Here is a 24222-nt window from a genome sequence, read left to right as displayed (position 1 = left end):
ACGGACAAAGACACCTCTACAGACGGGTACCCAAGGAGAGGACGGGGCTGAGGAGAGGCAGCAGGTGGTCCCCGTGTCCCAGGCCCATAGCCATCATTCTAAAGAGGCAAGAGCACCCCCCCCCAAGGAAAGCCCCAGAGACAAGCCCCTCATTGCCAGCCAGGGACAACAAACTGACCTGTCGGGGTTCGAGGGCTTACCAAGAACCTGCCAGAGTCAGAAAGAAGTGACGGACTGAAGTGAGCATTAAGAACAAACAGACCTGACTGGGGTCAACAATAGGGAGACAGAAACCAGCTCCAGCATTTGTCTCTGACCCTTCCCACGGCATCCAAAGTCACCAAGGACAGCCAGTACCCCGAGACCAGGCACATTACCCCACCCTCTGTAGCGAGGATGGCGAAGTCGGTGTGCACTTTAAATGGAGGCCGTGGGGAGGAATGAGAGTGCATTGAGGCCATGCCGAGCCCAGATGCCAGCGACTGCCCCCTAGGAGCACTAGGGGCTGACCACATGCCATTCAGATACCAGGCCAAGGAAAGAGGATGGGAGGCCAGGGCAGCCACACCAGCCACACCAGGCTGCTGAGTGGGGAACACAGACGGCAGCGGCAGAAGTGGGGCGAACACTGTCCTGGGGACCCAGTCACGTACAGCGGGTCCTGGAATCCAGGATCAGGATGGACTCATGACCCCGCCGCAGAGTTTTGTGTCCAAGCAAACCAGAAGTGTCCATGAGTGGGAACCGGGCAGGGGCCCAGGGCAGGGGCCCAGGGCAGCTGATGTGGCTCAGCCAGCCTGCCCCATCAAGACTACTGTCTGCCTCGGGTCTGCACAGGGGCTGAGTCCCTTCATTTTTTACAGACATACTCCTCTCTGTGCTCAAGAAGGTTGTGCCAGACCTGGGGGAGGGGGACAGCTGGTAAGAAGAGGACATCCCTGGATAAGGAGGAGCTGGACCTGGCCGGGCCCTGGGCTGAGAGGCTCTGTAGCTCCTGGAAGCTCCCAGGCCCCTTGCTGGCTGGTTTCTGAGCCAGACTTCCCCTAAAGAAGGTAGGTGTGTGAGTAACCAGCAAAGAGGGACGGTCGGGGAGAAGGGAGGGGAAGAAGATTCTCCACACCCAAGAGACAGCACTACATCCAATGAGAGACCATCTCAGACCCTCAGGGGACTCTGAACCCAGGCCAGCTACTTGGAGTAGGTCCTCTATTCTAGATTTGTGATTAAAACCTTCAGCCCATTTCTCAGATGAGGATAAAATCTAGCCACATAGATGAGGTTATGCCAGTCAGCCAAGCTGACTCTACAGTCCAATGTCACATCTCCAAAAACAAGAGCTACGGGCTTGGCCATGTGCTCCCCACAGCCCTTGAGTCAGTGGGGTACACACAGCTGGTCCTCGGTAAGGGGGTGAGGGCAGGGAGGAAGGGGGAAATGAGAAGGGGACATTCTGACAGATGGGAAATAAAGAATAAAGGGGCTGTTTTCCAGTGCCAGCCTGGCACAGTGCCCAAGGCCGTCATCTTACCCTCAGAGCTCAGGGCTACACTTGCCTCATCTTTTCCAGAAGTATGCGAGCCCAGATACGTCAGCCTTCAGGTATGCAGCGCTCTGTGGCTGGCTGGCTGCCTTTCTTCCCTGCTTCTTCCTGTGGAACTTTGCCTTCTTGGCACTGACCACCCTGCCCTACCCAGCCAGCCCAGCCTCGGGCCCCCTCCTTAGTTAGGGCCTTCTTGTAGGGGACTGTGACAAGCCCCTTCAACAAGGCAGATCCCCTGTGGGGCAGGCAGAAAGCTGTGGCACGGGGGAGGGGCAGGAGCCACATCATCTAACAGGTTGGTCAGGCTTCGAAGGGCCACGCCCTCCTGCAGCTAATGAACACCATGCAACAGGTGTTTGCGCCTCAGTCCCCAGCCGGCCCTGGCTGTGACAGGAGGTAGCTACCACCACTCCAAAGCTCCCTCGCTCACTGGTGAGCCCTCAGGCTCCCAGGCCCAGGGGGGCCACCATGGCCTACCGCTCCTGCGTCGTCGGCTTCAGCAGCCTCAGTGGCTGCGAGGTGACCCCAGCGGGCAGCCTCCAGCCTAGGACCTCAGGATGGGGCAGCTGTGGGCTCCCTGGGCCTGGCTTCAGCTCTCGAAGCCTCACCAGCTGTAAGCCGGCCGGCATCATCCCCAAGGTGACTGTGAACTCCAGCCTGCTGGTGCCTCTGGACCTCAAGGTGGACCCAGCTGTCCAGCAGCAGAAGAACCAGGAGAAGGAGGAGATGAAGGTCCTCAATGACAAGTTTGCCTCTCTGATTGGCAAGGTGAGCCGAGTGGGATAGGGTACCAAAACAGAAGGGCTGCCAGGCTTTCCAGGTGACCCAGCTGGCGGTTCCCTGAGCATGGGTCATCATGCCCCACCCCTGGCCCTAGCCAATGGGGATGCAGCATGGCTAAACCAGCTGAGACGGGATAAGAAATCCTGATACATCCTGGTGTCTGGAGCAAAAGAAACCCCAGGATGGACTCTGAGGGTTATCTGAATAAGGACATGGCCCCCTGGCTTGCGAGAGTCAGTCTACCCCTGTAGGAGCCAAGGGAGTGTTTCTCAGGGCGGCTCATGGAGGTGTGGCCTGCTGGCCTCTTCCCAGACAGGTGGGTGGGAGATACTGCTAAGGATGCTCTCCTGACCCATGCCTCAAACTCTGGCCCCAAAGCATCTCCCTCGGGGCTGCCCTGCTTGCCTACCCCTTCCACTCACAGTGCCATTGTGGTGAGCAGGTCCAAAGGGGTGTGCGGGGTCTGAAGGAGGCTCTGTGAGCAAAGATGCAACTTGGGCATGTCAGGAGAAAGGAATGTGAGAACTGAGTCCAGCCAGCAGCCAACCGCTGGGCTGTTTCGAGCTCACCTAGGTGGAAGGGACCAGGCCCCTAGCAACTCGGCCCCTGCATCTCCTGGACTCACTGCAGCGAGTTCTGTCTAGTTCCCAAACCTGTACCCACTCCGTGACTCCAAGACACCTCCGTGAGCAAGCCTCGTGGCTAGGTTACCTCCTGGGCCACAGCTGCATGGACTGGGCCGCACGCCGGTATGCTAGGCACCACAGGGCGCTCCACAGGTTTACCTCCAATTCCCTCAACTGCAAAGAAAGACATTTTGTGACCATCACACAGAGAAGGGAAACTGCCTTCCTCACCTCCGAGGAAGCAGAGGTCCAGCCTCCCCGTCCTAGCCAGTCCTCATCTGCCTCTGCACATCTGGGGGTCCCGAGAGGTGGGGACACACAGGGAGGTAAGAGAAGAAAGTGTCATGTGTGGCCCAGATGCTGAACCCCACAGGAAGTTAGCAAGTAAGGCTGAGGTCAGCGCCAACATTACCACCACAGCTGTGTTTTCCCAGCTGTACAGGTGAGGCAATAGGACCAGAGAGGCTAGATGCCTTGCCCACAGTCACACAGCCAACACACGATAGAGTTTAGACTTGATCTGAATCTGAGGTAGGAATGGTGTCTTCCTGTCCCTGACTCATCTGACTGCTTTGGAGTCTCCCCCCATTGACATCTCAGGTGCCCAGATTGGGGGAGGGCACATAGCCCAGGCTGTACAGAGGGAACCCATGGCCTGGGAGGTAGGCCCTGCAGAGACGCCTCCTTGACAAGCCTGGATAATCCCTTAAAAGGAGTGCTTCGCTGAACTATGTAATTTGGCTTCCATGGGTGGCTTTTCTCCTTCAAACAAATGCCAATGCTGATGTCACCCCGTGCCACTGCTGTGGGCTCTGGGTGGGAGCCATGGGCGTTGGACCCAGGGGAGGAGCCGTGGCAGTCGCAGTTGGGGTCCTGGGTTCAGGCCTGTGAAGTTCTTCGGCAGAACTCCAGCCTCCCAGCTCTCTAACTTGGCCTTGAGATGTGGTGCCCTGCACGGTAGGGTGCAGGGAACTGTGGGTTCCAGCCCTTTGGGAACCCCGGTTATTGGAGCCCTGTGCCAAGCAAAAACTTGTGGGGGCCCCAGAGAGACAGGCAACCACTTAAGCGTTAGAACCCTCCTCCTACTGGGTTTTAATCCCGGGCCCACCATCAGCCTGCTGTATACGCTTAGGAGAATTACTGAACCTCCCTGGGCCTCAGTGTGCAGCAGTGTAGGGAGGCTGTCAATCAAACGGAATGATGTCTGAAAAGTAGCCAGAGCACGTCTGGTAGCTCGTGCGAGCTTTCTGATCATTTGCTGAGAAGTGAGGTAAATAAGCCCGGCGCAGGGAACTCCCAGACCTAACGTCTTCCTTGCAGGGCAGGGGTGCAGCTCAGGCTTCGGAGAGAGGTGCAAGCTGAGAAGGTACAGGAGGAGATGGGTTCCAGGCCCAGAGCAAGGCTGAGGCTCTTTGAGCAGGGCAGAGGGAAGAGCACCCCCCTCCCCTCCCCCTTCAGGGCCCTCTGCCGCCCTGAGAAACCAGTGTGTGTGGAAGGGAAGGTCCCTGGAGAGGCTGGCGGAGGGGCCCTACTGCTGCCACGGCGGCGTCTCCTTCGCTTCTGGGCTGTGTTTCCTTACATAAGTTGCTCACCCTCTCTGAGCCTCAGGTTCCAGGCTCTGCTGCAGTCGGCCTGTGTTCCTGCCAGTGGAGGGCTAAAGGCCACAAGGGCAGGATGAGGAGGGATTGGCGGGGGGGATCGTACCACCCGTCGGTGCTGCTGCAGGGGATCTCCGACAGACAGACAGCCTAAGCGATGGGTGCTGAGGAAGGCCTGCCAAAGCCCAGTCTGTGTTGGGGAACCCAGAGCCGAGGTGACACCCGGAGACTGGGGCAGGCCATGCCAGCTCTAAAGTTTCGGACATGCCCGCCCTGCCGGCGTCAGACACAGGCCAGGCTTCCTGCGAGTCTCTGGGATTTGACACCCTCCCAGCACGTCAGGGATCCCTGTCAACGTCTCCCTGCAGACTCAGTGGCTGGGCTCTCCCCAAGGTGTGTCCCAGCTCCGGCCAAGAACTCTAAAGGCTACTTGGTGTCTCTGTGAAATGCATCTCACACCCTAAGTCCTGTCCAGCCCGCCCTGGCTCCGCGCAGCTCCCAGCCTCAGTTTCCTTAGCTGTAAAGTGAGGAAGCAGGCAGACCAGGAACTTGCTCTAGGAAGGAAAGCCCCTCCCTCAGGCGGCCACTGTGCCGCCATAGGGCAGGGGTACAGGCTAGAGACTGCACAGGCTTCTCTGGAGAGCGGGCCTTGCTGACCCTCCCTAGGCCTCTGTTCCCACAGGGAGGAGCCCAGCAGGCAGGTCGTAGCTAAAGCTGAGCTTTCATCCGCACCCACCGAAACAAGAGACTCCCCCAAGGCGGGGGCTGTCCTTGGTACCCCAAGAGCACAATGCCCTCCAACTGCACCGGCCCCATTCACAGCATCTCCCTACAGAAGGGTGCTGAAGCATAGAGCACAGAGGTTAGACTAAGGGAAGGACTTCCTGGTATGAAGGCTTTTCTGTTGCTCATGGGTGGAGGTAGGAGCCTCGTTTCTCTCTTCTCACCGCACCCTCAGTGTAAACAGGGACTCCTGCTAGTCAAAACGGAGGGAAGGTGGGGTGAGCTAATACTCCCCCACACACGCTCCCTCACTCACACACAAAGCGAGGCAGAACCCTCCTGACCTCCAGTCCCACTGAACCTGTTTCCTTGTGGCACAGGTTTAAGGCAGCGTCACACAGAACTTCCCAGAGAGATGGGCATGAGGCAGGGGAATGACTGCTCACTCGTGTCGCAGTCCATGCCTCTATCCAATGCTCCTGCTCCCCTCCCTGCCAGAAACAGAGGCGCCAAATGATTGCTGCAGCTCTTTCAGGCTGTGGTCCTGGGAGCAAGGCCAGCACCCTCAACATACCACCATCCATCCGGTTAGCACCGCATCCTCATAGCCAGAACAGCTTCCTGCCATCCCGGAATGGCCAGCCAGCCCTCCCTTCTGTGGCCACCCAGGGCTCCCAGACTAGCAGGAATGGTACATGAGGAGCTGGAGTGGGGGCATCCTGCAGAGGGAACTTGGAGCATACATGTAACGGAAGAAGGCAGGGGACCCCGAGCCCCAGGAGGACAGGCAAGGTGTGAACGGAGCCAGGAAGTCTGGGTCATCCTGGGATGCACTCCAGTGGGAACCGAGGTTACAACAGAACCAGGCAGCCTTCTGGGGGCCTAGCTATGGTCCAGAGGTTGTAGGTGTCTCTGTCGGAGTCCAAGACAGGGTGGGGGTCAGAGCTTGGAGAAAACGGCAGGGCTCAGAGACCTCCATGTCCCCATCTTCAAGGTCACCCTGACCCTGCCTGAAAGAAAAGTCAGCTGCAGAAAGGCCCTGACCCCTGAGGGGGCAGGTGCCCTGGCCCACAGAGGGTACATTACAGTGGTTAACAGTCTCAGAGAAGGACTGGGGACACATCTCGGTGGGCAGTGTTTGCTTAGTGTGCATACAGGTCCAGATTAGACCCCCAGCACCGCGTAAATCGGGAGCTGCGGTCTCAGCACGTGGGCAGTGGAGGTAGGAGAGCCAGAAACCAAGGTCGTCCTCAGCTTTATAACAAGCTCGAGCCCAGCCTGTAATACGTGAGACCTATCCGTCCCAAAACAAGCAAACAGATGAAAACCCAGGTGCCAGGCTTGGCTCTGCTGCCCGCTGATTTTGTGACCTCAGGCAGTTCTTACAGCTCTGTGGGCTGGGTTCCCCCCTCTGGAAACTGGGCTGATAGCAATAACCCACTCCACAGGGTGTTGCCACAAAGGAGCTGAGACGGGAAGCACTTGGAACCAGTCTGGTGCAGAGTTGGCACCTCATCCACATTGGCAATTACCACTCTCCCAAGCTCATTCCCATCTTCGATCCCGCCCCCCACGGCCCTTTCACAGGCAGGCAGTGTTATCAACCTCGATTTTTAGCTGGGGAAACTGAGGCTCAAAGAGTCTGCACCTCTGGGTCTGTCGGGAGGATTAATGCTAAATTACCAAGTACACCCACCTTGCTGGGTTTCAGGGCCAGATGAGATCAGGTTTGCCGTGGAGGAGAGGCAGGTAGGACCCTGATAGTCCCCAAGCCCCTATTGATGGGCTCTTCCAGACCCAGCCTGTGACAGGCAGGCCTTCCGCACCCCTGCTCCCCTCCCTCACTGGAGGCCCAGCCCAGGCTAGGAAGCCTTCTTGGCCCCACCTCCATCCTGTCTTATCTCAGCATCTTCCACTCAGCAGCGGAGAGCTGGAGGTGGCTTTGCATACTGAGGGGAGCCAGTGTCGGGAGCGTGTGCAGATGAGCTGCCCTGTCACAGAAAGCCCCGCTTTGGGGGTCCCCAGCCTTCACAGGGAGCCCAGTGTGGCACCTGACGACCTGCTCGGTACCCTCCTGCTCTTGCAGGTGCAAGCTCTGGAGCAACGTAACCAGCTGCTGGAGACCCGCTGGAGCTTCCTGCAGGGCCAGGGATCAGCTACCTTCGACCTCAGCCACCACTACGAGACGTTCCAGGGCCGTCTGCAAGAGGAGCTGCGCAAAGTGAGCCAGGAGCGGGGCCAGCTGGAGGCCAGCCTGCTGCAGGTGCTGGAGAAAGTGGAGGAGTTCCGCATCAGGTAGGGCTCGCCTATCGGGAACCCGGGGTCGAAGCTGAGGGTGGGGACTAGGCTGGACTCGGGCAGGTGCACCTACGCTGGAGAAAGAGGAAAGATACTGGTGAAATTATTAAGGCCACTCCACGTGGTTAAAAGGGAGGTTTATTTTGTAGGGTAACTCACAAGTGAAGGGATTGGTAAAAAGGGTTGGGGAAAGGTGTAGCGCAGTCCGGCGGTGTTCTATAGTCCGGCGGTGTTCTCTGGAGGACTCTGCTCGGTCTACCTAACCCTAACCCTAACCCTAACCCTAACCCTAACCCTAACCCTAACCCTAACCCTAACCCTAACCCTAACCCGGCATCCAGGGTCCAGGAACCAAGAGAGCCGGCCCATCTGGATCTCGGGTCTTCGGGGTCCTCTCTCAGCCCTGCCTTGTAGGCGTGACAGTTACCGAAGCCTCAGTGGGGGTTGGAACTTCCAGATCAAAGCTGGAATGGCGACCCACTACAGAAAGATGCGATGGAACGTGACTCTTCTCTAGACAGAATTCTTGAGGAGGTGCAGCGATGGTCCTATATCAGTGACCCTTAGGACCCAGCAGCTTTAGCTGCAGTGGCTTACAGCTGAGCCGTTGCGTGCTTGCACAACACAGGCCTGGCTCCAGCAGCCCCTCCTGAGGCTGCAAGCGTGCCAGCTCCTGTGTGCTGCCCTAGGACGGGATGTCTTGCCTCCAGCAAAGCAGCAGGAGGACCGCGCTCTGCAGCGTGCTCTGGGTGTTTTGATCCTGGTCTCAGGAAAGGAGAGAGAAGTACTGAATTGCAGGGAGGGGACAGACAGGACAGGGCTTATCTTCACAAAGCAGCAACCTCCTGGAGGAAATGCTGCTAGGCGTCAAGGTAGCTGGGGGACCAGAAAGATGAGGAAAAGACAGCCCCTCCCTGCCCACATGATGCTTTTACAGCTACTGGGACAGAAGGACAGATGGCAAGCATCACCCAGTAGTCACAAGCCCAGCCTAAGCACGAAGTTGGAGATGTTCATCCTCTCTTTGTGGCCTCAGGCAAGCACAGTCCACTGACCTCTGTTTCCTCCTGAGTGAATGGACACGGTGACTGCCACTAACCGGAGTTCAGGTTGTCCAGGTGGCACCTGGCAGAGATTTTTCTGTCCCCTAGAAGGTTGAAGTTGACCAGCATTGGCTGAACTGATCTGGCCAGCCTAGGAAGGCAGAATGAGCACTTGGGAGGCTCAGAGGAGGGGTGACCCTCTCTGATCACCTAGTGGGCAAGCCCTCCAGGACGAGCAGATAGCTGAGTCTCCCCGCCCTACCCAGGATGGGGCAGGGGCTGGGGAACCAAGCATGGCTGATCCTGGTCTTGCAGTGTGGCCCACACCCTACCAATCAGAGGCAGAACCAGCTCTTCTAGGAGCAGCAAGGCAGAGCAGAAGAGAGGAAACCCGGGCTCCTAAGCTGGGGCTTACCATGGAGGCCCCCTCTCCCAGAGAGCCTTGCCCTCCCAAGTCCTAGGAAAGCCATGTGGGCATCTGATCATAGGGAACTGCCCAACACCTGACCACCAGAAGCAGCAGCCCATTTCACTGGTCCCTAATAGGTCTGAGAGCCTCAGAGGGGGCACAAGGCCAGACCTACTAAACCAAATCACCAACGCCAGTGGCCATGGCATCCCTGGGAACCCGCAGCTGAGTACCTTTCAGGCATGGCTGGTTGCTGTCACCCAGGTGCTGACCCGCTTCCTGTCTGCCTCAGGCTGCTCTCTCTTCCCCGGGGAGGAGGAGAACAGATGTGGTCTTGCAGAGGGGTTTCAGGAGTTTTTGGTCTGCAGGCCAGAGCTGAAGCTGGTGCTGTAGGGTGGAGCCCTGACAGGGAGAGGCTGTGCCTTGCCTCTGCAGGGTGATGAGCTCAGTCTTGCTCCCAGAAATAAACAAGTTCCAGGGGGGTGTTGGCAGTGGTGACAGTCTAAGGGCCTGAGAACAGGTTCGGGAGCTGGTGGCTGGCAGACTGGCAGAAGGTTGGAGGTGGGACAGGAGGTAGGCATCACCTGAGCCTTGTGGTGGGGATGGAGACTTCCAGGCACTGGAGTACCAGAGATCTCCAAGATCCGGCTAGTCCAACTTCTAGTTACTAAGAACAAAGCAGAGACCCAGCAAGGGAAAGCAACGAGCCCAAGCTCACACAGTAAGAGACGTAGGGCCGGCACAGAGCCCCGTAAGTGTGTGGCTGGGGGTGTGACTAGGGGCTGGGCATCAGTCAGCAGGATGGAGCAGGCAGAGGCAGGCTGTACACCCCTGGAGGAAGGGGCTCTTCCAACTCACCGGAAAGCTGGGAACGAACAGCAAGAGCTTCAGGGAGACTGGATACCAGCCCTGGACTAGAACCCAGAGCAGGACCTGCTCCCACTCTCCTGGTATCCTTTCCTACTGGGGGGGGGGCATTTGGCTGCCCTCAAAGTCCTGATACATATGTCCCCCAGGTCTCCAGTGGGTCTGCCTGAAGCAGTCTAGAAGCAAAGGCCCTCACCCCCATGAAGGCCTCATTCAGGAGGGTAGGCAGCTCCACAGGGCTCAGCCAGGAACAGGCTCCTCCTAAGCCTCAAGCAGTTAAGAACTAGTGGGACAGTGAGGGAGACAAGATGATATGAGCATCCAAAGTCAAGGGGCAGACAAGGAGGCTGCCCAAAAGATGGGAAGGGGAAAAAGGGCTGAGCAGGGACCCGGCACCCGGGTGTCCCACCAGATGCCTCCGCAAAGTTGGCGGATTCTGCTACCCAGAGGAAGGCGGGTACTGACCAGCTACCTGCATTTAGACAGGATGAGGGGCCCCCTGGCTTCAGCCCCAAGACAGGGGCACTTCACAGGGCCTCTGAGAGTCCAGGAAGGAACATGCCTGCGTCAGACTACCCTGAAGGCTAGTAATGATGCTCAGAGAGCCAACCCCAGCCTCCACAGCGCTTCCAGAGGCTTCACGTGGGAGGCCATGGCAGAGGTTCAAATGGTCACGGGTGTGAGACCTGGAGAAAACACTTTCAGTCCCCGTGACGTTTCCACTGTCACGGCCAAAGAACACACGTAAGTGCTGGAACCGAGTCCTGCCGCTACTGAGCAAGGGAGCTGGTGCTTGAGCTCCCTGCTCAGCTGGCCCTCTTAGAGGCCCTCGGCACCTTTCACCGTCCCACAGGACCCTGAGGGCCCCCCAGCTGGAAGTTCTGAGGGTCACAGGAGAAGGGAGTCCTCGGTACCTGGTACACACACATACACATTCATGCCTGTAGTCAGGACTTCTGAAGCATTTTGATCCCCCGATGCATGTCCCCTGTCCAGTCCCATCATGACCGAGACCCTCAGAGATTCCTAGAAGACAAGATAAGGCCAAAGGCCGCCGCCCATAGCCAGATATGCCCTGTGAACACTGCCATTCTTAGGTGCCCTCCCCTCCAGAAGATGTGTGGGTCCTGTCAGCTGACAGGGCCAATGTGACCCTGGCCCCGCTGGGAGGTCAGGGACTGGGGCAGGCAGGTGCCTGTAATTAGAGCTCTGAGTCAGGCATTCCTGGAGAGGAGAAGACAACTAACCCACTTCCATGTCCACCCCCTGGGGCTGTCCTCAAGAGCTTGTGCAGGACACCTAAGGCTGGCAGATGCCATCCACCCTATGGGGCGCCAAGACCAATGCCTTTACAGAAAAGAGAGGGTAAGATAGGGGACCAAAGGATCCTAACTCACCCAGCACTGAGTGAGTTTGGGCAAACCCAGGGTGAGCCTGACTCGGGAGGGAAGCAACGTGGAAGAGAGATAAACTTCGTAGCATGCCATAGACAGGTCGTGAATCACTGTCATTGTCACAGGGCAGGCTCCAGCAGCCCCCTGCACAGCCTTAGACACAGGAAGTAAGGGAGGCTGGGAGGAATCAGGTGCTGCTAAGCGTACTGGAGACCTCTCTCCCTGCCTCCCTGTGGAAGTCACAGAACAAGATGGTGTCCACTCTCTAGCCAAGCCAAGGAGCAAGTACAGGCTGAGGAAAGAAGTGGACCGGGGAGGAGAGGAGTGAACAGGGTGCTGGGAGATGACAGACCACAGGCATGGCCCACCTGGACTTGTAATTCTGGGGGGCGGGGTGGGGGGGAGGAGCCACCATGAAAGGGGTGCACAGTCAAGGAGGCTTCCCAGAGGACTGTGCAGCAGAGCCAGGGAGTGGACGGCCGCAGCTGGGAGTTACAGGGGAGGGAGGGGGTGCCTCAGAAGACCTGAGATTATGTCCACCAAAGGAAGAGCCAAGTTTTCTTGTCTGGTTTTGTTTTGTTTTGTTTTGTTTTGTTTTGTTTTGTTTTGTTTTGTTTGCTTTGTTTTGCTTTAAAACAGGGCCTTGCTAAGTAGCCCTGAATAGCCTAGCACACGCAGCCCAGGTGGGCCTCAAGCTTATAGAATCCTATCTGCCTCCCAAGTGTGAGAATTACAGGTGTGTGTCACCACATCCAGAACAGCCACCTTCTCTAATTGTCAAAGCCTAGTAAGGTCTAGCGGAGACCTGGGCCCCTCTCAAAACAACAGTTAACCCGACCCCAAGCTCCACAACGTTACTGAAGGGGGAACATCTCTCCCCACAGGTACGAGGACGAGATCTCCAAGCGCACAGACCTGGAGTTCACCTTCGTCCAGCTGAAGAAGGTAACTGCTCAATGCCGAGGGCCCTCCATCACGGCCCTCTGTCTGCCATGATCCTCTGCCCTTGCCTCCAGCATGTCCCACTGTCCTTGACACCTAAGCAAAGTTCTCAGGTGCCTGGGCTGCAGGACCGATAGACAGAGAAAGGGGCAGGTCCAGGCAGAGGCAGATCCCCTCCAGGTGTCACCTCCCTCCACAGAAGCTGCCCCATCCAACCCCTGCCCTGAGCCCTGGCTTTTTCAGTCTCCATCTCTCACCCCACTCCCGTCTCCAGGACCTGGATGCCGAGTGCCTTCGACGAACTGAACTGGAAACCAAGCTGAAAGGCCTGCAGAGCTTCGTAGAGCTGATGAGAACTGTCTATGAGCAGGTGAGAGAACAAGGTCCTCGTGGAGCCAAATGCTCACTGCTTCCGGGGCAAGGGTAGGTCATGGATGTTTAACACTCACTGCTTCCAGCCAGTGACATCACGCCGTCTCAAGCGCCCTCCTCTCTGGGTGTCAAGGACCCACACATTTCATGACGCAGGGGCAGGGTTCCCGAGGTCACTCTCTTTGAGAGAACCATCGTCAGGTGTGCTGGAATGCTGGCAGAGACCAAATGCCCTGGCAGGGACCAGTACTGTGGGCCTTGAATGCGCTTCCTACTTGGACCCAGCCCCCGTCGGGCCCTGTAGTCCGACCCATAGCACTACTTCTAGCTCTTATGGGCACGCGTTTTACCCTCTCCCACTCTTGGCCGCGACGGGGAAGACTCAGGATGGGCTTCAGCACAATCTAAAATGATGTGGCAAATGCAGACAGAGGAGCTCCCAGAGCATATCCCCATCTGTCTCCCAGGTCCTCAGCTGAGCCTGGGGAACAGTGGCCCAGCAAGGGCCTGGCTCTTTGGGAACACCGTACCTTCCTGGTATCCTACCATGGCCTCTCACTCTCTCTCCATATCACCTGTCTCAGGAGTGGGGGGGGGGCGTCCAGGGGTGATCTTACACAAGTGTCTACAGTCTGTCAAGGAGTAGAGAGATCCATGGCTGGGATGGAGGGGCTCCCAAGCCTGTATGCTGCCCACAGCTGGCACCAAGCCACAGCAAAATGAAGCCAGGGTTGGGGCAGGGTCAGCCACTGCCACAGGCTAGGCAGAGTTCTGCCATGGGCCACGCAGACTTCTGAGCACAGCTTCCCGGCTTGGCAGGGGAGACCTCCAACAGGCTCAGCATCCCAGGCCCCCTGAGGGACTGATAGCCATGTGTAGGCCCGGGATGGCGCAGAGCAGAAAAACCCCACCCTCAGGAGCAGTAAGAAGGCAAACTCACAGCTCACCTCACCAGCAGCACAGAAAAGCACTCTGCCTAGCACAGTCCTCCATAACCAGGCCACACCCGAGGGCTGCCCGAGGCTCCATGCTTACAGATAGCCTGCTCTGCCCAAGCTCCCTTTGGCTTGGTCTGGGCCAGTGCTTCAGAACCGGAGTTCCGCTGTGCTCACCAATGCCTGGCAAACTCAGAGCTCTAAGCCGAGGTGGAGGCCCTGCAGCTGAGACCCAGGCAGAAGGAGGCTGGCCGTAACCAACAGACCCGGGCATTGCCAGGGATATGCCCAAGAGACTTTTTGGCCCTTTCCCAGTAGCCGGGCCTGTGAACTCCAGAAGGATGGAGCCACAGCTCTTGGGCCCTGCTGGCCGAGCTGTGTCACCTCTGTGGGCCTCCTTTCCCACATCTGTAAGTCAAGGAGGATAACAGGAGCAGCCTGGCATGGGTGTGGTGTGAACGAGCCCATTCAGGTGTTCACTGCGCACCTACTAAGTGCAGATTTGTGTCACCTCCTGAATGAGACCAGTCTCTCCTCTGAGGAGGGCACAGCTCAGCTGATGAGCCAGCAAGTACATCTGATCAAGGCCACTCCAGAGGGTGAGAGGCTTGGGGGGGGGCAAAGGGATTGGGCGGTTTCACCAAGCCAAAGAGCAGAGGAGAGCTCCAGAGCCATGGCTAGGGAGCCGAGGGTGCAAGCAAGCTGAATCTAAGACAGGGACCATCTAGCCCAAAGGGAAGGCTGTACGAAGCTCTACCGCAGGAGAGTGAATGGGGCAGGCTGGGAGTTATGGGCCAGTGACAGCCAGCAGACTTAGGACACAGGGCCCTGGGCTCTGAGACAGATGGGCACAGCCAGTGCTGTGGAGTCCCCTGACTTCTGTCTTGGTCACTGCTGTGAAGAGACACACGACCAAGGAAATTCATAAAAGAAAGCATCTAACGAGGGGCTTGCTTACAGTGTCAGAAGTTAGTTCGTTACCACGATGGCGGGGAACAGGGAGGCATGGCAGCATGCATGGTGCCAGAGAAGTAGCTGAGAGTTTTCACATCCTGATCTTCAAGCAGAGAGAGAGAACTGGACCAGGTCTGGGCTTTTGAAATCTCAAAGCCCACCTCCAGTGATACACTCCCTCCAACGAGGCCACACCTCCTAGTCCTTCTCAAATAGTGCCAATCCCCGATGACTAAGCATTCAAATATCTGAGCCTGCGGGGGGGGGGGGGGGGGTCTTTCTTACTCAAACACCTCAGCATCCTTGATCATCACTCACAAGACTCCTACAGACACCCAAGTCATCTGATGCTCAAGTCTCTCACATAAAGCTGCACATACATTGTTTGCATGTGACCTGGGCACCTCCTCCCCTGTGTTTTAAAAGTTCTTACACTACCAAATACAATGTAAACAGCAGTTCTCCTCACATTGTTTTAGGGACCAATGGCCAGGGAAACAGCCTGCGCATGTCCAATAGAGGGGCAATTTTACCCCATCTGTGTTTGGCTGAATCCTCTGAGAAACCGGTGACCACAGAGGGCAGCTGTACAAGGTTGCTACTACCTTTCTGAGCAACAAGGTGTCCCGTCAGCCAGGCACTGGAGTGTGGGCCTTATGATCCACTCCATCCATGTACCTCTGTACCCTGAGAAGACAACATTGACCCTTGGCCAAAAAAGATGCCAGTGAGCCCCCAAGCCACTACTGCCTGAGGGAAATAAAATCACACGTGGGTGTTTTCTTGAAGCCACGTTTAAAATAATACACTGGGCTGGACCATAGCTTTTTGGTAGGGTGTTTCCCCAGCCTCAGGAGACCTTAGACTTGACCTCTAGCACTGCCCTCCCCAAAAAGGGAGATAAAATTATTTTAATAACATATTTCCCTTAACCCTATATAGACAAAATATGAGTAGTAGTTTGCTTGGTAATCAATATAAATATTAGTGGACTGTCTTACTTTTCTTTCTCTTACTAAACGCTCAGAGTCAGGCATGACAGGACAACACTCAGAAGAGAGAGGCAGAAAGAACAAAGGTTCAAGGCCCTCCTCTACACGGTGGCTTCCAGGCCAGAGAGGGTGCACGAGACCTGCCTCAGCAACAAAAAGAAACAAAACACGTTGCTAAAAAGTTTAAAGTCTGGAGCACATTTTACACTCACAGTGGCTGTCTCAGGCAGATGAGTCCCTCCCACGTGCTCCGAGGCCACTCATAACAGAGCAGGCCTGAGCAAAGGGCGGTACAGACCACAGCTCCCTCTCGTGACAGGGAAGCACAGTGGATGGTGGGTAACCCCAGGAAGGCTGGGCACTTGGGTTTCAACTTTGGGTCTGATCAGAAAAGCCTTGAGGTAAAGATCTACATCCCATCGATGTTCCCTCTCTCCAGCACCAGGGAATGCATAGCAAGAGGCCCACAAGGCCTTCCCAGATGGCTGGATGATTCCCCCTGCCTAGACCTGCAGTATGCATGGGACCCGCATGCATCCAGCATGAATACTGCCTGCCACACCCAGGGGCCCTGGTTCCAGGGAGATTAGAGCAGAATACTCATGAAAACTCCGTGAATTTGGGTAATAATAAAGTGAGTACAGGTTTTAGGACGGCCCAGATTTAACATCTGGCTCGGTAACTAAGGGAACCGCATCTGGCTTGGTAACTATGGGAACTGCATCTGGCTCGGTAACTATGGGAACCGGAGCAGGTTGCTTCAATCTCTTCATGCCTCAATCTCCCCATTCATAAAATACTGCACTGTGCTGGGGTGTGTGTGTGCGTGTGCGTGTGTGTGTGTGTGTCTGTGTCTGTGTGTGTGTCTGTGTGTCTGTGTGTGTGTGTCTGTGTGTGTGTGTCTGTGTGTATCTGTGTGTGTTGTGTGTCTGTGTATGTGTGTGTGTGTGTCTGTGTGTATCTGTGTGTGTGTCTGTGTGTGTTGTGTGTGTCTGTGTATGTGTGTGTCTGTGTGTGTGTGTCTGTGTGTGTGTGTCTGTGTGTGTCTGTGTGTGTGTCTGTGTGTGTGTGTGTCTGTGTGTGTGTGTGTCTGTGTGTGTCTGTCTCTGTGTGTGTGTGTGTGTGTCTGTGTCTGTGTGTGTGTGTGTGTGACTATGGAGGTCAGATGATAACCTCTGGAGAAGCCTCACCTTTCCCCTTGTTGAGACAGGCTCTCTTTGTTGTTCACAGCTGAGTATGATGGTCTAGCTGGCCCTCCATCTTCCGGGGACACTTTTGTCTCTGTCTCCCATCTCCCCTCCCTTAGGAGCAGGGGGACGCTAAGGTGCTCAGCTTTCCATGGGCTCCAGGGATTCGAACTCAGGTCCTCACCTTTGCCTAGCAAGTGCGTTACTCACTTAGCCACCTCCCCAGCCCAGAAATTATTTCGTAATAGATCTTAAAGCACTTAGAATAATGTCTGCCACGGAGTAAACATTTAAAAGCATTAGCTGTTCCTAGCTCTGGCCTGGCACCCACTTCACAGACAGAGGCTCGGATGGGTTTTAAAACTTGATCAGAGTTGTCCAATGAATCAGTGGATCGCTGATCAATGAATTCGGAATACAGAGCCGTTTTACCAAGCAACACTCAGCTCCCCCAGGAAAGCCACGGTCTACTCACTGCCCCCATGGGGAGCACTGTGAGGCAGATGTACACACAGCAGTCTCCTCCAACTCCAGCTCCCTAGGGAAACTCTAAACTGTACTATGGTGCAATTCTTGCCAACTTAGGGTGTCAGGGGCCTACCCCAAGGTGGCACCTCACCACACAAGTGAGCATTGTTTTACCCTCCTTCCCGGAGGGGCCGGCGTGTCTGGACAGGCGCGCTGCTGTTCTGAACACCACTGCCTGTTTCTGTTATCTTGCTCCCGCCTTCACCGGCTTCTTTTCAGAAAGGGTCTGAGGTGGCGCATCAGTGTTGGCTATCCCTTGTCCCCAACGGGGAAGACCGGTCCTTTGTAGCATCTCCTGGTCATGCCCTGGACTTTCCTGGACCAGATGCCAAGTCAGGCCTGGGCTGGGTGGTGTGGAACTAAATCCACGACCCTTACTCACTGATCTCCACAGCCTGCCCACCAGGGGAGCCCCAGAATCACATCTCTGAAGCTGTCCTAGCAGGCGCTCATTTACAGAAGGGGATGCTGGTGTGATGATGGGTCTGTGGTGACCACTGGCCTGACTCCATTCAGGGCTTCAGCCTGCCTTTGCCCAGAGACTCACATTCAGTTCATCTGAAGAGCAATCAAAGATACCCACGGCTACCAGGCCCTGAGCTTGGTCCTGCCAGCTCGAGAGGGTCTCCAGAATGCTTGCCGCACTCAAGCTTCCTTTTCTAGAAGGTGCTGGTGGGCAAGACTGCAGGCAATCGAAGGGGAAAGGCACCCCCAACTGTCCATACAGTCCATCTGAATCTTTACGCTGGGATACAAGCCACCGGGAAGAAGTTCCAGCCCCTGCCAGGGGCAGAAACCAGAGGCTGCACCACAACAGGCATAAAGATGAATGGGGGAGGGAGGGTGCCCCAAATGTGATGTGCCAAGGTCAAGGTGAGTGAGGCCCTAAGCAGGCCTCTAGATCCAAGTGCCAGCTCACAGGGAGCCAGAGACAAACTGAAGAGTGTGTCGCACATCAGCATAGGATAAAATTCAGACCCCGAGAGACTCTGCATTTTCAATAAGAAAAACTGTAAGAAAAAAACAAAAACAAAAACGGAGTGGACAACTAAAGACTTGTAGTGATCCCTGACAGTCTCCGTCCACTCCTCCTGTTAGGATCCGGACTCTGGAGTTTTTAAAAGGGAACGCGGCTGTCAACAGCGGGAGACATGGGCAGGAGAGTGGTGACCGAAAGGAGAGATGGGGTCCGTGAATGCCAGCAGAGGCAGTGGTCCAGGCCCTACACCCACAGAGTGTGCCACAGCCACAGCCACCTCTGCCTGGCTGCCTGCCTGCCCCTCTGTGGCCAGCTGACTCACCTCTCTGTGAAGAGTGCTGGCAGTCATAGTCACACTCACAGTTGGCTCCTCCTCCCATCCCCAGGCCCCACAAAGCCTGGGTTGTTATTTAGCGCCTCCAGAGGAAGCCGCCCAGGCTTGTGGCAACACTTTGCAGCCCCTGAGAGACCCCTGTTCCCACCTGTCTCTCTGTGTAGCCCTATGATTTCCCACGGGAAAGTCGGCTAGGACAGTGAAATGATGGCCTGGTGCTCCAAAGACAGCTAGACGGCTCAGATCCTCGGGGCTCCCAGGGTGACAGGGAGCACAGGTGGTCAGGCAGAACTCCGCTCCCCAGCGATTGCCTCCCCCCTCACCCCCTCACCCACCCCCATGCCATGATCAGGGAAAGATAAACTCCCTGGGCTTGTGGCAAGCACACGATCCTGTCCCGTCAGGCCTGGAGTGTGAGGAAGGGCTTTGCTAATTCCAGCAGGTTCTTGGGACAAGAGACTGATAGCAGTTACATCCATTTCCCAAGGATTCACCAGTCTTAGCCCCACTGTGGCTGGCTAGCATCCTTCTCCATCCTCTCTGGTCCAACATCTATTCAGTAAACACAGATGATGTGAGGGCCCACAGCTCGAGGTGACCTTCCCAGGCCCTTGGGGCTCTCTATCCAATGGGGAGGCAGAGAGCAGCAGACAGTGGAGGGCCCTGTCCCCTCCGCCACCTCAACACCAGCCAGGGCCACGGGCCTTCCCCACCAGCCAGGAAGAGGGGCTCCAGCCTGAGTATGAAAGCCAGAGCCACCCCTGTCAGAGAGGGCAGTAAGCCCCACCTGGACTTCCTGGGAAGTCACAGCATGGAGCAATAGGCTCCACCTCCTGAGGGGACAAAGGGACCGTGGGTGGCTGGGAGACCTTGAGTCCCCCACACACACCAGCCCTGAGCCTCCCAATTCTGTGCGGACCAGGAGCTGAAAGACCTTACAGCCCAAGTGAAGGACGTGTCGGTGACCGTGGGCCTGGACAGCCGCTGCCACATTGACCTGAGCGGCATCGTGGAGGAGGTGAAGGCCCAGTATGACGCCATCGCTGCTCGAAGCCTGGAGGAGGCGGAAGCCTATTCACGGAGCCAGGTTAGGGGCCGACCATGTAGGATGGGGCAGGAAGGACTAGAAAGGAGGCGGCTGAGACCTTGTGCCCCTGGGCCCTGAGGTTCTCTGAGGAGTAGTGGGGAGCATCCGCAGTGAGGATTGCAGCATTCAGTCCACAGGCAGCATGGGAAATGTGAGAGCCAGCTCCCACAGGGCTCTGGGGGGGGGCATTAGGGGGTGGGGGTACATGGTGCTCTCCTGGGGGGTCACAGTGTTGCCATCATGCCAGCTAGGTGTGGGCATAGCTTACCCAGGGCAGTCAGGAGGAAGACGCCAGGGGAACATGTGGGGCTGGAGAGGGAGGTGGGGAGGGACTGTAGAGATGAGGCTGGGAGGGATGCTGAGGGGCTGCATCAGACCACACCTGGCCACCCCTCTTCCACACCCCTGCAGCTGGAGGAGCGAGCTGCCCGCTCAGCAGAGTTCGGGAGCTGCCTCCAGAGCAGCCGCTGTGAGATCGCAGACCTCAACGTGCGCATCCAGAAACTTAGGTCTCAGATCCTCTCCATCAAGAGCCATGTGAGAAAGCATCCGGAGGGCCCGTGGGGACTTGGGGGATAGAGACACTCACACCCAATCACCGAATACACACAAGACCTGGCCAAGGGGTCCCGAGCAGGTCAATATAGCCTCGGTTTCATAACCTGCCAAGTTGAGAGGAACATGGTCTGCTATGGCGGCTGTGAGGATCGTGTGAGTTCTGCACAGAAATGCCTTCTGTAAAACGCCCAGAGCTGCTGGGTTATCAGAAAGATCCCCACCATGCACAACCAGGCCCTCACCCTTGCCCAAGCCCAATCAATCATACAGAAAAGGAAGAATGAGGTCAAGCCTCAGCTTCCAACAGCGACTCCTTTGGGTGGCTTGTGGGACTTCCCTACTCTTCAGGTCCAAGTGAGCTCCCTCTTAGTACACTGCAACCCCTTACCACACCTAGGAATGGTGTTGCTTAGCTACACACACACTCGGGCAGCGGCAACCTCAGCCTGGGCGCACCACCTCTCCTAACCACCGCCCCCCTCCCTTTGGCCTCCCGGCTACAGTGTCTGAAACTGGAGGAAAACATCAAGGTGGCCGAGGAGCAGGGCGAGCTGGCCTTCCAGGACGCCAAGGACAAGCTGGCCCAGCTGGAGGCCGCCCTGCAGAAGGCCAAGCAGGACATGGCCAGGCAGCTGCGGGAGTACCAGGAGCTCATGAACACCAAGCTGGCTCTAGATATCGAGATCGCCACCTACCACAAGCTGGTGGAGGGAGAAGAAAGCCGGTGAGCGGTCGGTCGGGTGAGAGCGGGGGCTGGGTAGTAACCCGGCACCTGACAGGCCTGCCGTCCAGCCCGACCTAGTCACCGGCTGGAGCTGGAACCTAGCTCTGCGCGGCCTGCTAGTCCAGCTGGGAAGTGGGCTAATGACAAGCAGCTGTGGTGGGAAAGCCATGTGCGTCGGACCAGTGAGATGGCTCGGCGCCTCCCACTCTGAGCTCTATCCCTGGAAACCCCGTGGTAGAAGGAGGGAACTAAGTCCCACAAGTTGTCCTCAGACTTCCACACACATGTAATGGCACACACACACACATTTTTTTTTACAAGTTCAAGGTGGATATCCGTTTGTTTGTTTGTTTTGTTTGTTTGTTTGTTTGTTTGTTTGTTTAAGTGCTCGGTCGGGTTCACTATCTATGCACAGTGGAGAAGGGACTGTGTCCCCATGGAACCGACCCGGGCGGGGAGGTAGGAGGTGGGGAGTCCAGGCACCCTGGCTTATCTGAAGTCCAGATTTGGGTTTCAAACACCAAGTCCCTCCTCCCCTCACACCCTGGGGAGCCACAAGCAGGACCGCCATGGGTCCTCAGCTCCCTAAGCCCTAGAAACTCCAGAGACAAGACAGGGCTCTAGAGACAGGGAGAGCAGGCTAGCCGGGGTCACACAACAGGACAACCGCAGGCCTGGGAATGACAGCCGGGAACCGCCCTGCCCTTGGCAGAGCTCAGCCCACACTCCTAATGGGGTTAAAATCCTAGGTTCCCGTCACATTCTACCGTGTCTTCCTCCCTCAGGATGGACCTGCCCTCTGCCACCGTGGTCAGCGCGGTACAATCCCGATGCAGGACCAGTAAGTCCCCGGAGACCCAAGACGGGGGACACATGGGGCGTGGGGGACCGTGGCCCCAAAGGCATCATGGGTGTGGCCTCCAACCCTCCAGGCCCTTTCCTCCCCTACCCTTTGTGTCCCCTGTAGCTGCTGCCTCCAAGTCTGGCCTCTCCAAGACGCCCTCCCGGAAGAAGAAGAACCGCAGGGGTCCCGTGATCAAAATCACCGAAATGTCAGAGAAGTACCACTCCCAGGAGTCGGAGGCTTCCGAGTAAGGCAGCCACCCCAGGAGCCTCTTCCACTGCTGCCGGAGGGACTAAGCTAAACTTGGGAAAGCCGCCTGGAGTCTCCAGGCTGGGAGGGGAGGTGCTGAACTGAGGTGGGTTCCAGCTGAGGCTTCGTTTCTCCGGATGGTCAGTGAAGGCAAAGGGGCATCGCCAGCTCCGCTCCACATCAGCGTCTCACTCACCACTTCCAACCTCCTGGCCACAGGCCGTCCTGGCTGGTAAAGGGGAACTTGGGGTCAGTCACCTCCTTGATCCTCTGAAACTCCTCTTCCTACATAGCTCTGACAAGGTGCTTGCCTCTTGCCCACCGCTTGCCCCGACCTTCTGCCTCAGCCTTGCCTCGCGGCTGCCTCAGAGCCGAGGCTGCCGTCCTCACCCACTAGCCGGGCAGCAGCCTGGGCTGAAGGATGCTCTGGGTTTTGTCCCATACATGGAGTGCCTGGGGACTAGGGGCTGAGGACTCCTGGTTTTCCTGCCCTTCGGCTCCCCAGACACCTGACAGTATTGGGGGACAAGGGGAAGAAAGGCCCCGTGTGTTAGACAGAAGCCTAAGTCTCGGAGAGGCCCAGATACCTGCACTCACCCTCTCTGGGGACTAAGATGCCAGCCATAAGTAGGCTCTAAAGCTACTCTGGCCATAACCAACACCCTAGGAGCAGAAGCCAGAGAGGACACCCTGACACCAGGCCTTGCCTTCACCTCCCTGCCGTTCTGGCTTGTGCCAACATCCTGCAGTCTGGGCTCTGCCTCCAGCCCAGGTCTCTCCAACCTCAACCTCTGCCTTTGGTACAACAGGCCCTGTAGCCCCCGGGTCCACCCTGCCAGAAATGCCCATTTCCCCCAAATCCCACTTTCTAGGACCTCTGTTCTATCCCCAGGGCCAATGATCCAGCACATCCCACCCAGTGGGCCAACTCTGCCTAGTTTCCTCCCCCACCCCCCCCCACCCCCATCCCTTCTCCCAAGCTTACTCCCCCTGCCTCTGGTTGGCCATGGGGAAGGCTAAACCTGGGGAGATCTGGAAGGTTCCTAGCCCTGAATTAGTCCAGGAAACCCCAATAAGGGCGTTCAAAGGACTCAACCCAAGAGAGCCATCCTGCACCCACAAGGGTATCCGGACTTGGCCAGAGATTCCCATGTCCTACCCTTGGCTCTCAGCTGTGGGGCTTACAGGGCACAGCAATGCCAGCCTCCTTCTCTCCTCCCTTCTTCCTCTCACACCCGTGTCCTGCGAGTCTCACCTCCTCTCCTGGCTGTCTCCCATCCCTTCATCTCATTCTCCAAGACAAGGTGTTCAACAAGGCCCCTGGCCCGCCAAGCCTGAAGGGGATGCTGATGGGTTAGCAGCTCTTCCAGGCCAAGGAACCCAGTGATGTACTCAACTCTGAGCCCCCAAAGCGGACGCTCACTGCTGCTTTCTCTCGGGCTACTTACCAGTTTCCAAGGGAACAAACCTCAGTGGGGACATGAAATACAGAAAGTATATATTATTTTTTCATAACTTATGTGGCTTTTAACTTATTTCCTCCCTTCCTGTTTCTGCACGATCAGCACTGTGCGAACTATCAGGGTTTTAGAAAACTCCTTCCAGCCACCTACTTGGCTGGCTGACTCGGGCAAGGGGTGAATAAAGTATTACGATTCATCTATGGATAAAGTTTCCGGTCATTGATTTTTGTTTGCTGGTTGCTTGGTTGCTTTGTTTTGTTTTATGTGTGTTGGAGGCAGGACCTTATGTAGCCCAGGCTAGCCTCAAACTCATATAGCCAAGGATGCCCTTGAACTCTTGATTCTTCTGACTCGGTCTTCCCAAAGAGCCATAATTACAGGTACCTGTCACCATGTCTGGCTTGAGTATCTCATTTCATCTCTCTTCTTAGTCACATAGTCACCTCAGGCTGACCTTGGGGTGTTATGGACTCTCTAGCTGTAGGAAAGTGTTCCGTCCAGGTCCCAAAATGTAATTTCAAACCAGTGGGACTTCGACTCAAAAGGTCCCCACCCTTTCTTGCTACTGGGAGACTCATCATAATGTGGATCCATGTTCCCAGTGTCCACATGTCCAGGTACCACGTGGGCTGCCTCAGCAGACACAAATGGGGGAATCCCCGGCTGGTGGCAGGAGGGTTCCTGCTCCAGTACTTCTGGCTGAGGACACTTGGATGGAGCAGGCCCGATCCTGCCGAGTCAAATGCCAGATCAACGAGTGAGGATTGAGGACCATCCCCAAGGGCCGGTGAAA

The 24222-nt window shown here is 56.6% G+C and overlaps 1 protein-coding gene across 1 annotated transcript; it reads left to right on the top strand.

The window, feature by feature from the left end:
* The first annotated feature begins 1888 nt into the window (after positions 1-1888).
* Positions 1889-23637, top strand: Krt80 (keratin 80). Its single transcript, XM_006981889.4, has 9 exons — positions 1889-2308; positions 7357-7565; positions 12166-12226; positions 12498-12593; positions 19427-19591; positions 20003-20128; positions 20653-20873; positions 21659-21714; positions 21841-23637. The coding sequence occupies exons 1-9, from the start codon at positions 2009-2011 to the stop codon at positions 21966-21968; spliced, it is 1362 nt and encodes a 453-aa protein (XP_006981951.2). The 5' UTR covers positions 1889-2008; the 3' UTR covers positions 21969-23637.
* Positions 23638-24222: the final 585 nt, after the last annotated feature.

The sequence above is a fragment of the Peromyscus maniculatus genome, chromosome 20 (assembly GCF_049852395.1).
Source record: "Peromyscus maniculatus bairdii isolate BWxNUB_F1_BW_parent chromosome 20, HU_Pman_BW_mat_3.1, whole genome shotgun sequence".
Taxonomy (NCBI): Eukaryota; Metazoa; Chordata; class Mammalia; order Rodentia; family Cricetidae; genus Peromyscus; species Peromyscus maniculatus.
Note: the sequence above shows the minus strand (reverse complement) of the source record. Positions and strands in the feature narration are given on the sequence as shown.